The sequence below is a fragment of the Danaus plexippus genome, chromosome 23 (genome assembly GCF_018135715.1).
Source record: "Danaus plexippus chromosome 23, MEX_DaPlex, whole genome shotgun sequence".
Lineage (NCBI taxonomy): Eukaryota > Metazoa > Arthropoda > Insecta > Lepidoptera > Nymphalidae > Danaus > Danaus plexippus.
In genome coordinates this window covers 3,479,105-3,489,244 of record NC_083551.1, presented here as the reverse complement: position 1 = coordinate 3,489,244, position 10,140 = coordinate 3,479,105, and the positions used below count along the sequence as shown (strand labels likewise).

The following is a 10,140-nucleotide window of genomic DNA, read 5'->3' as shown; positions in this document are numbered from 1 at the left end:
GACTAATTATAATTGAAGATAACATTAATAGGATTTGCAATAAATCACTAACCGATTTTGGACTTCCTGTATCAAAAAGAATTAATTCAATTAATTATCTGGATCCGTTAGAGGTAGCGTTGTGAAAACCGTATGATCTAAATGAATTAAATATAGTCATTACTCAAAATGAACCAAAATTAGTTAATAACCAGGTGACCGAGTGTAATTATATTATGCGAAGTGTTCGTTTTAGTGAAGGAAAAGTATTTTTTTTTGGATGCTCCCGGTCCAACAGGCAAGACCTTTAATACTCATCTTATATTAGCAAAAGTAAGGTCTCAGGGAAATCTAACTTTGGCAGTAGCGTTATCAAGTATAGCTGAAACTTTATTAGCAGGTGGACGCACAGCTCGTTCCACTTTTAAAATGCCCCTAACTGTTTCTTTATAGAAAGATATCGTGTGCTCTATACGTAAAACAAAAAACAAACAGTGGTTATGTCTTGCATCCCAATGATTCCAAATGATTTACCTTTTAATTTTAAAAGAAATTAATTTCCCGTTAAGCCTATTTTCGCCGTTACAATTAATTAAACAGGAGTAAACATTTACACACGTAGGAATCGATTAAAGTCAAGACTGCTTTTCGCACGGCCAACTATATGTCGCATTGTCAAGAACGGGTTACGAAGAAAACCAATATGTTCTTCTGCCAGAAGGAAATAAAACTAAAAAAAAATATTTTTCACAGAAGTACTTTAAAAAAAATATATTTTTTTGAAAACATTAAAACTAAAGTTCTACAATATAAAAGAAATTGACACGGACAAAGTCCAAATACCCAAAATAACTATTCCACGCGGACGAAGTCGTGGGCACAGCTAGTTAACTAATAAAAAATTATTAACTTGCGCTTAGAAAGACAATAATAACAAAATGGTGAAAAAAAAATTGACCGGTATATCGACAAAATTAAATTGTCTCTTATCATTTGACAATCAACTCGGTTTCTATAGCGTGCATCGTGATTCTAAGGACATACTAAATGTCTGTAAACATTCGTATTGCGTAATGTATGGTTAAAAGTATATAAGTAAGAATTAAACAATGTAGGTTTAGTTGTTGTATGGGTACTGAAAGCAGTGCTCATTGCATACATGATGTGCACGCCACTGACAGATGGGTAAATTTTAAATTTAATATTATTTATGTACATAAAAACTTATATAATAATCAGTTCTGGAGTTTTTGTCTTCTAACGTTTACTTTAGTTCAGTGTTAATCTTATCCTCAAAACCTCACGTCTAATTTCGATTTCGTTCTGATCCTCACGAAAGACCGCTTTGTTTTATTAAAGTCTGAATTTTATAATGCCTTAATTATCACATTGGTTTCACGAGCTAATAATTCTGTAGCAACTGTGCACCCAACCGCAACTCTTTAAAATTTCTGCTTATAAACCATAAAGTAATCAATGCTTTCAATTATTATTTGTATAAATAATTTTACTAGTAAACAGTATTAAGCTTAGACTTACTATCCGAAATATCCGAAATCTGATACATAATATTTAAGTTTATGTTAATTTAAATGTTAAAGGAGTAATTAGTAAAAGCTAATAGTAAAATCTGATACTTACATTTACATATATTTTATAGACCGGGTGCAATACAGTCTGGGGTGTTTCTGTGAGGTACGTTTTGGTTCTTTTAGAAGCTTGTACCAAAATGCAATAGTCACAGCAAAATGAATAAAACTCAACGGTGGATATCCGAGAGTCAAACCTAGAGATATTTACCTGCTGCGACAGCTTATCGTGGGGAAAAGATCCAACATCGGGACGGCTGCACTCTGGTTACGGTCAGAGACAACGTTTATGATGCGGGAAGATGTCAAGATAATCTTAAAAAAGTAGATTCCGTAAAGGGCAAACAAATTCCGATCACCAGGAAAAAAATCTTTTTGGTACTCTACATTCGGACCTGAGAACTCTACCTTAGGACCTGAGTATAGAGGATCCTTCCCAAACATCATACTGCTGACTTGAGGCTGACGTCATGGAAAAGTAGATATTTAATGTACTATAGGAGTAAATATTTTTTAATCTTTTTATTATTTTATGTTTATAGGCTAGCAGATCGAGTATAGTCTGTAAGTTAGATTGCTAAATATGGAAATAGGATGGAGGAAAGGAAAAGCACGTGACTCAGTAATAGAGAATTATGGTAAACAGATTGTGATTGAACAATCGAGCAACAGATGTTATAAGGCATTAGAAGGTAGCTGACAAAGCCGTTTTTGTAATTGTTAAATAAAGTAGTTGAATTTTAAAACACCTGATTTTGTTACTCCATATATATAAATATATATGTATGTAAATAGATTTAGCCTAAGATGTAATAGATTTAGCTCGGTCGATCTGGAAAATCGTCGCAAAGACACTAACAAACAACATTTCCTAAGCGTTAATTATATAATAGTTAAATAGTGATAAAAAAATAATAATTTAAGCTTGATTAGGATTCAGCACTTGGTTTGTTTTTATTTCTTCTCTCAATTGTTATGTGATGCCCAGAAGTAGGTTTTAGCGTGATATCCAAATCAAATGTACATTTTGTATGATCGCTGTGTATAATGTAGTTACGAAAAACGTGAACCAATATGACCTTCAACGACGCCATTGCATATGTTTTGCCTGAAAATTAAATAATATCAAAATGTAGAAATATTTAAACCTTCGAACGTAGGACAATTTTATGACAATATTTACCAATACAAATTCTTCGACCCATGCTAAACCCAGCAAACATTTTTTGAATATTTGATAGAGGAGAAAGCCACCGTTCCGGTCTGAACTCATCAGCGTCAGGACCCCACATTGGATGTCTATGTATTCCATAGATCGATAATATTGCAGTCCGACCCTTTGATAAGGTGCAATTACCTGAAAGAAATAATAATGGTTAGGCAATTGTGACATATTGTCAGAGACTTCGTGCATTTTAAAACCTAAATAATTACTCGTCGATGACTTGCTTTAGAATATTTTAATAATTTCTAGCTATAAAATGTATATCTTACGCAATTTAACGTCCTTGTCAAGATGTCGTCCTATTATCGGAACAATAGGGTAGAAACGCATAGTTTCTTTTAATACTGCTTCTAAATAAACTAATCTTGAGAGATCTTCTTTTGTTACATCTCTTTCGTCATCACCAAAAATCTCATTTATCCTTAAATTTCAAGGAAATCGTTAAGTTTGTAGATATTCCATACAATAGGAATCCAAAAAAAGCCCAAAACTGTTTTAATGTATATTAATTCTATTTTTAAAAGTAAAATTTGGAAACGGTAAAATCGAAATAACATCAAGAAATTATTGAATTTTTATTTAAATATTTAAATGTTAATTGACAATTTTTATATACTAAATTGTGTTTTACACAGATCGGTACTGCGATATTTTAGATCGTGAAGAGATAATCTCAATTTTATTATAAAATAAATAATCACTTACTCTTCGTATATTTTATCTTGCACTTGTGAATAAGAACCCACTAAAAGCATACAGTACATAGAAACTCCAGCGGTAGTATCTTCACCAGCAACAACGAATGTGTCTACGTGTTGTCTTATATCACTATCAGTGAAGGCATCACTATTAGAGAACATCTCCAAAAGTACTCTTATAAATGGTTTAAATTTTAAACCTAGATACATAGAATTATCATTTAGATGTGTTATAAAAAAAAAGTAAAAAACAATAATGAAATATACTGAACCTTGTGATTGGTTTTTTTCTGTACTAGAACACTTATCTTCATTCTTAGAGCCTTCTTTGATTTGATTAAGTATCTAAAATAAATGTATTTAAAAAAAAATAATTAAGGTGCAGATTTAATGTAGATAATTGACTAGCTAATAGAGGGCAAAGCTAAAGCAAAAAATCGCTGTTTTTGAAGGCGCTGTTATTATTGAAAAAAAAAAAGACTACTGTAATACCTACTGTAATACAATAAAAAGAATTGCATATGTGATGTAAAATTAAACATGATAATGACCCTATTTTTTATTGAACATACTTACTGCGTTAGTGATAGTGCGCACGGTATCAGTACATTTGTCTTCTTCCCTTTTTAAACTCGAAAAATTGTAAGTAAAATCATAATGATAAAAAAAATTCTTCAGTCTCGAAATATAAATCTTCATCAATGTTTCTGTCAGGTGTATGTATTTATTTCTGACTTCAGTATTTTCCATAAACTTTGCTCCCAAAGCAGTCACTGTAAAAAGCATATAAAAATACTGTAAAAAGCATATATTCGGTTTTAATAATGCTCATTGCACAAAGAATAATATTGTTGTCTAAAATCCCTGTAGTAATTTACATAAATCCTACAATGAAACTTCGTTTTAAAAATATTTGTATAGAGTTTTTAAAATGATTAATAATAACATGACTTTCACTAACAAATTGAAGGCAATGTACACTATTTAGGTTACTATTTTATAGGACAATAGTAACAGCTCAAAGCTGTAACAAAAGTTCTATAATCTGATAATACTTATAAGTCATGCAGTCATGAGAATTGTGAGAATTGAATATACAAACATTCTGGCGTTGGGACGTGATGACCCAATCGCCCATCGGGTAACCGGTGCAGTGAGTCACTAGGGGGGGGGACGGGGACTTTGACGTCCGTGGGTCCAGGTTAGGAAACAACCCTGAGAGAAGCAGTCGCTGGGCCTAGTGGACTGTGATTCACGGACAATAAACTCTTCACGGGGGTAGGGTAGAGGAGAATTCCCCCCCCAACGCCGCCACCTTGTCGGGGTGGGGGGGCTTGCGTGGTTCAATGATCTGAATGTCTTACCAAACCGGACAGGCCTGGGGTGAGGGGCCAGAGGAAGAACGGCGAGGTGGGCTTGGGGTCGCTCCTGGTACTTCTCTGATTAGCAGAGCGAAATGTGTGAGCGTCTCCTTGGTATAAGCCAGCCAGCCATAAGCCGGCTGACCACAAGGTTGGTAGACAAACATGTTCTGTTGCCGCCGGCAAGTCAGGTTAGCGCCATAGACGGCCAAAGGCGAAGGTTGATGGCTATCGGTTAATAATGACTATCTGATTTCTTGAAACTAATCTTAATTATTGCGCCAGGGCTCAAGAGCTGCTGCTTCAGAGTCTAGCACCGTGGTCTATCCACGTTGCGGTTGTCGCTGAACCACATTACGTTCCATTCCGAGACAATTGGATTGGAGACCAGGATAGCGTCGTTGCTCTGGTTTCGCAAATTGGGGTTAGGTCACCTCCATTTGCAATACTAGAACGTGGTTACGAGTTTGTGGGAGCCCTCTATGGGGAGTTAACGGTCGTAGGGGTATAATTTTCGCCAAACCGGGGCACACCCGAATTCGAATAGTTTTTTGTAGACGTTGGCTCTTTTGTACGACAGGCACACTCCCGCCTGATGATTATGGCTTGTGACTTCAATGCCAAATCGATAGCATGGGGTTCCCCGGTATCAAATGCCCGAAGGCGCATCCTCTTAGAATGAGCTGTATCCCTAGAACTTGAGGTAATAAATAGGGGAAGGGCATACACGTGCTCTCGAAGACTTGAAAAGGTAGCAAACCACCCGAACCCAACTTTCTGGAGCGCGGCGAGGGTGTGAAAGGGCATTAGGCACACGGTCGTTAACGCTCCCACCTGCACCATCAGGTACCAACCTGCCGCCCTCAGCAGTATGTAGGCTAACCCGGGTACTTAAGCCTCTGTCGTGGGACCAAAATGGAGAACTTATTAAATAAAACAAATGCAACAAATGACGTAGTGTAGGAAAAAGTACCTCTGGTACTAATTAAGGGAATGGACGTACTGCCGGATTCCGATAGCGCGTCAAAAGATATGAATGTGGCGAGCGTAATTTCAAAACGCTTACGCAAACGCCCGAGGGAGGGTGCAGACTTAGGTTCTTACTCGGTCTTGACTGACATAGTAGTGACGGCCCCAAAGTCGGTGCCAAAAAAGGAGGTAGAGGTAGGCCCGCAACTACCGGCAAATATGTCGGTAGCGGCCTATGGAGGCATGAGGCTGCGTCTGCAAGAAAAGCCACAACAGTCGCTGAAAAATGAGAGGAGGACAACTGACAGATTGCGGCTCTGACGAAAAGGGTGATGGAAGGGAGAGTCACTTGCCTGTTGTAGTCGTCGTCCGCCATCTCTGATATAGGAGTTGAGGCAAAAGAGCTACCGGACTCCGATCTTAACCAAAGAATACCCGATGCAGTTGCAGCAATAAAAAGGGTGAGCAAGGTCTCCAAGGGCCTTAGCGGCTGCAGCCAGGAAGCGCTTAAGAAGACAACGGCCACAATTCTGGAAAGAGCTCAGGAGCTTTTAACTCGCATCACAACAGAAGAGACGGGGCTGCTGCGGGCCCAGAATGCAAAGCTCGCAGCGCAAATGTTGGAGCTCCCGAAGGAGCACGAAGAGCTCAAGGCAGAGATGACCAACTTCCGCCGCGAGCAGCCCAGACGGGACGTGGGTCTTCCACACGCAACAATGCTACTGCAGTTGCCGTCACAGCCGTCGAAGCAGCAGTCGTCACAGGAGACGGAGTTGATTCGCCTAATCCATCAGGAGATGGCGAGTTTCATCGCGTACTTCACGGCGCTTGATGGGAGGATTTTACGTCCAACGTAGCTACAGACCAACGCAGCACACCGGCGACGATATATGCGGCCAAAGCCGCAGCGTCCTGTACCGACTAAGCGGCTCTTGCCACACAAAAGGTGACTATTCCAACTACCGCCTCGCAAAAAGAAACTGCGGGGCCTAAATCGAATAGGCAGATAAAAATAGTTAAGTCTGGTGACCGGGAGACGGCCGCAGAGTTGGTGACCGGGCCCGCCTGACCATCTGGTGGGTCAAATACTGTCGGGGGTTAGCGACGAATGCTTCGGCGATGCCCACCCCTTTGACACACAGGTACATGAGGAACACGGGTTGATTTTTAGTCAGTGAGAGTTTGATCGTCCCCTTCGCCGTTCCCCGGAAGCGGCGGGGCTCCATAAAGATTTTACAACACGAAACCAAAAAAAATATATACATACATTTCAAATAAACTAAAACATGTATTCACACGACACCCTTAAAAAAAGTTAATTGTTTTGCATTTTTATCTAATCATTTATGTATATAACCAATACTTACTGCATATAGTATCCAAAGCATTACGTCTTGTATAAGGGTAATGATCAAATGGACCTTTCCCAACTTCCACTTCTAGGTTTTCGACGAGTTGACGAGAGATATTATTAAATACTTCCATTAAACTGTCGACCGCGCGTTGACTAAATAATGGATTCAATAGTTTTCTATGCACTTTCCACTTTGAAGCTACAAGAAAATTAACGTGCAACATACATATATACAGAAAAAATAAACGTTCAATTCAGATACATCATTCATCTCCTAAAACCCGTCCAACAAGTCAAGTGTTTTACTTTACAAATGGTTAGTTATCTCGGTCGTTCACCGAGCAACTGTTTCTATCGCTGTTACAAAAATTTTGTAATTTTGCTATTAATAATTATTTATTCAATAATTCAAACGGCTAGTCCATTATGTATTTCTTCATTATTACTGATTTAAAAAAAAATATGGAAGTAAAATACATTATTTTTAAGTCCTAATTTCTTTAAAAAAGCCTTCTTCATCAATCAACTCTATACGACGATTACAATAGAGATTGGTAGAGTCTCTTAGCTCTCATTAATCTTATAATTTGACGCCACTTACTATGTCTCATCCATATTAAGAATATGAAAACTTCACTTGTAATAAATCGTCAGTGGATGAACCACAAAAAATAATATTTTTGACCAGTTTTAATCACGTTATAAGAATACAGGCGTTATTATAAATTGTTGACTGGAATGTTGGCTTGTTATTCAAAGTGAACATTGGACATCAAGATGGAACGCAGAATATAACATTGGTAAGCAGCTTCAAGTGGAGCAACCGATTTGATTACCTCCACAAAAAACAAACGATAATCATTCGCATAATATACGGTGTCATAATGTATCCAATGAATACAGTGTTATGTTTAATTTATAGCTAACACGAACAAATTAGCATGAACCTAACGCTATAAATATTAAATAAAAATCTTACTCACTTGGTGCAGAGATTAGTCCATTACCAAGCCAATTTTTGCAGAAATTGTAAAATGGATCCTTTTCTAAACAGGCATTTGAAACAGTCAGAAAGTCGTCAGGATCAGTTATAACTGAAAATATACAAAGGATAAAAGATAAATTGACAAAATTATTGAACATATAAATAAAAATATAGAATAAATTTACAGAATACTGATAGAAAAATACTAAAATAATTGAAGTTTAAACATCTAAACTAATGAGACGAAACCTTTTAGCATTCAATGTATTCACTGGGCGGGTGCCGGGTATATTGCGTTTCAGGGAGAGGAGCTTCAGCAGTTTCTGGGACTTGCGACCCAGGTGTAGGTTTAAGGTCTCACCTCCACCGTCCAAGCTCTTCTCTCTACCTAACGAAATTTGAAAATAACCTACTAGGGCTGCCCTCGAAGTACGTTCCAAGAATAAATTGATATCAGTTCTGGACAAGCCCAAGTCAAGTCAAGTCAAGCCCAAGGTTTAGTTGGTAGTTGTATTACAAAATATTTACCGTATACAGTCCGAGGCCCTATTGTCATTTTCATAGTTCCATCTCTTTTAAGACATTCAGCGCTCATTTTTTTAGCTCGTCTCCACAGACCTATCCAGAAAAGGTAAATAAAATTATTTTTATATTGGACGCAAAATTATTAATGTACAATATATAAAAACTAATATTATAATAACATTTTTCACGGTTTCCTTAAGTGAAATATTTAAAAAAAATGTCCTTATTAGTTGCAAAACAAGTCTTCAATTATAAACAATATCTTATAAAAGTCATACATTATTATCCTTCTTATTTTTTCCAACCCATTAAATCGCATACGAATAACTTAACCATGATTTAATTTTGATTATCGAGTACTTACGTTCGCCATCACTCACAACATTATGAAGTTTGCGCCATTCCAAATGAAAAACGTATTCGGGTGGCTCATTTTCATTTGTCTCTCTTTTCCACCACAACCAAAATAAAAATGCAAGTATCGGCACCAATATTAATAGAAGCATTTTGAATTATACCTACCTAAAAATAAAAAAAAGAAACTATATTATTATATAAATAATTTTATTTTATTATAAAACACATCTTTTTTATTCGAAACGCTTTATGTTTGATACCAGCTAAAACAGTTTTTAAAAACCAAATGATTTAAAAATACAGAAATTCAAGGAAGTTACAACTATTTCGATTATAATTTAAAAAAAAATGATAAAATATTATTACTCTAAATAAACCTAGTATTTTATAAATATATATTATGATTAACTCAATTTTTTTTGAAATTTGCAAGTCATACTATTGACTAATTTAAAATGACGAAAAGTGAAAAGTTTATAAAAAACAAGGGCAGAATTATTAAATACTTACACTAACACTCTAGAGCCCTTTCTGGCGTACTCCTTTTATCTAATGACTTGATAGTGATCGAGATTTGAATATTTTAACATAAAAATTCAAATTGAATTATGTAATCTGTACAAAGCATTAATTAGCTACATTAATGTTCATGACTCTTCCTGACTGACACCGTTTATCGACTGACTTGATTGTGATAGAGATTTGAATATGGTAACATAAAAATTCAAATTGAATTCTGTGAATTATACAAAAAATTAATTAGCTTTGTTAATGTCAATGTATGTAAACCATATAACTATTTAGCATTGTAAAAATTTATAAATTGACGATACGAAATGTTTTAACATCATAATGAAAATATATTTCACAATATGCTGTTTCTTTCATCGTCTTTTACCATAATTATATCGGCTTCCCGCAGGTACCATGTGAAATTTCGGTATAAATTAATCAAGATCTTTGGTTTTATATGAAAGTATAACAAATATACATTCATTCATATTTCAATTCTAGCCTACATTAACATAAACTCTAGCATTTATCACTTATTAATATAAAAACGAATAATCTTCATCTTCAAAATTATTAGAAGCCGTT

At 35.9% G+C, this 10,140-nt stretch overlaps 1 protein-coding gene across 2 annotated transcripts; it reads right to left on the bottom strand.

Moving 5' to 3' along the window:
• Window positions 1-720: 720 nt before the first annotated feature.
• On the bottom strand, window positions 721-9,747 carry LOC116774862 (cytochrome P450 4V2-like). 2 transcript variants are annotated; one of them, XM_061524036.1, is made up of 11 exons: window positions 9,553-9,747; window positions 9,050-9,203; window positions 8,689-8,778; window positions 8,159-8,269; window positions 7,189-7,374; window positions 4,068-4,264; window positions 3,764-3,836; window positions 3,499-3,691; window positions 3,063-3,214; window positions 2,752-2,925; window positions 721-2,676 (listed from the first exon to the last, which is right to left on the bottom strand). In XM_061524036.1, the coding sequence occupies exons 2-11, from the start codon at window positions 9,189-9,191 to the stop codon at window positions 2,498-2,500; spliced, it is 1,497 nt and encodes a 498-aa protein (XP_061380020.1). In that variant the 5' UTR covers window positions 9,192-9,203; window positions 9,553-9,747; the 3' UTR covers window positions 721-2,497. The 2 variants fall into 2 exon arrangements, with proteins under 2 accessions (XP_061380020.1, XP_032523532.2); XM_032667641.2 differs by having other exon boundaries at window positions 9,050-9,207; window positions 9,553-9,746.
• Window positions 9,748-10,140: the final 393 nt, after the last annotated feature.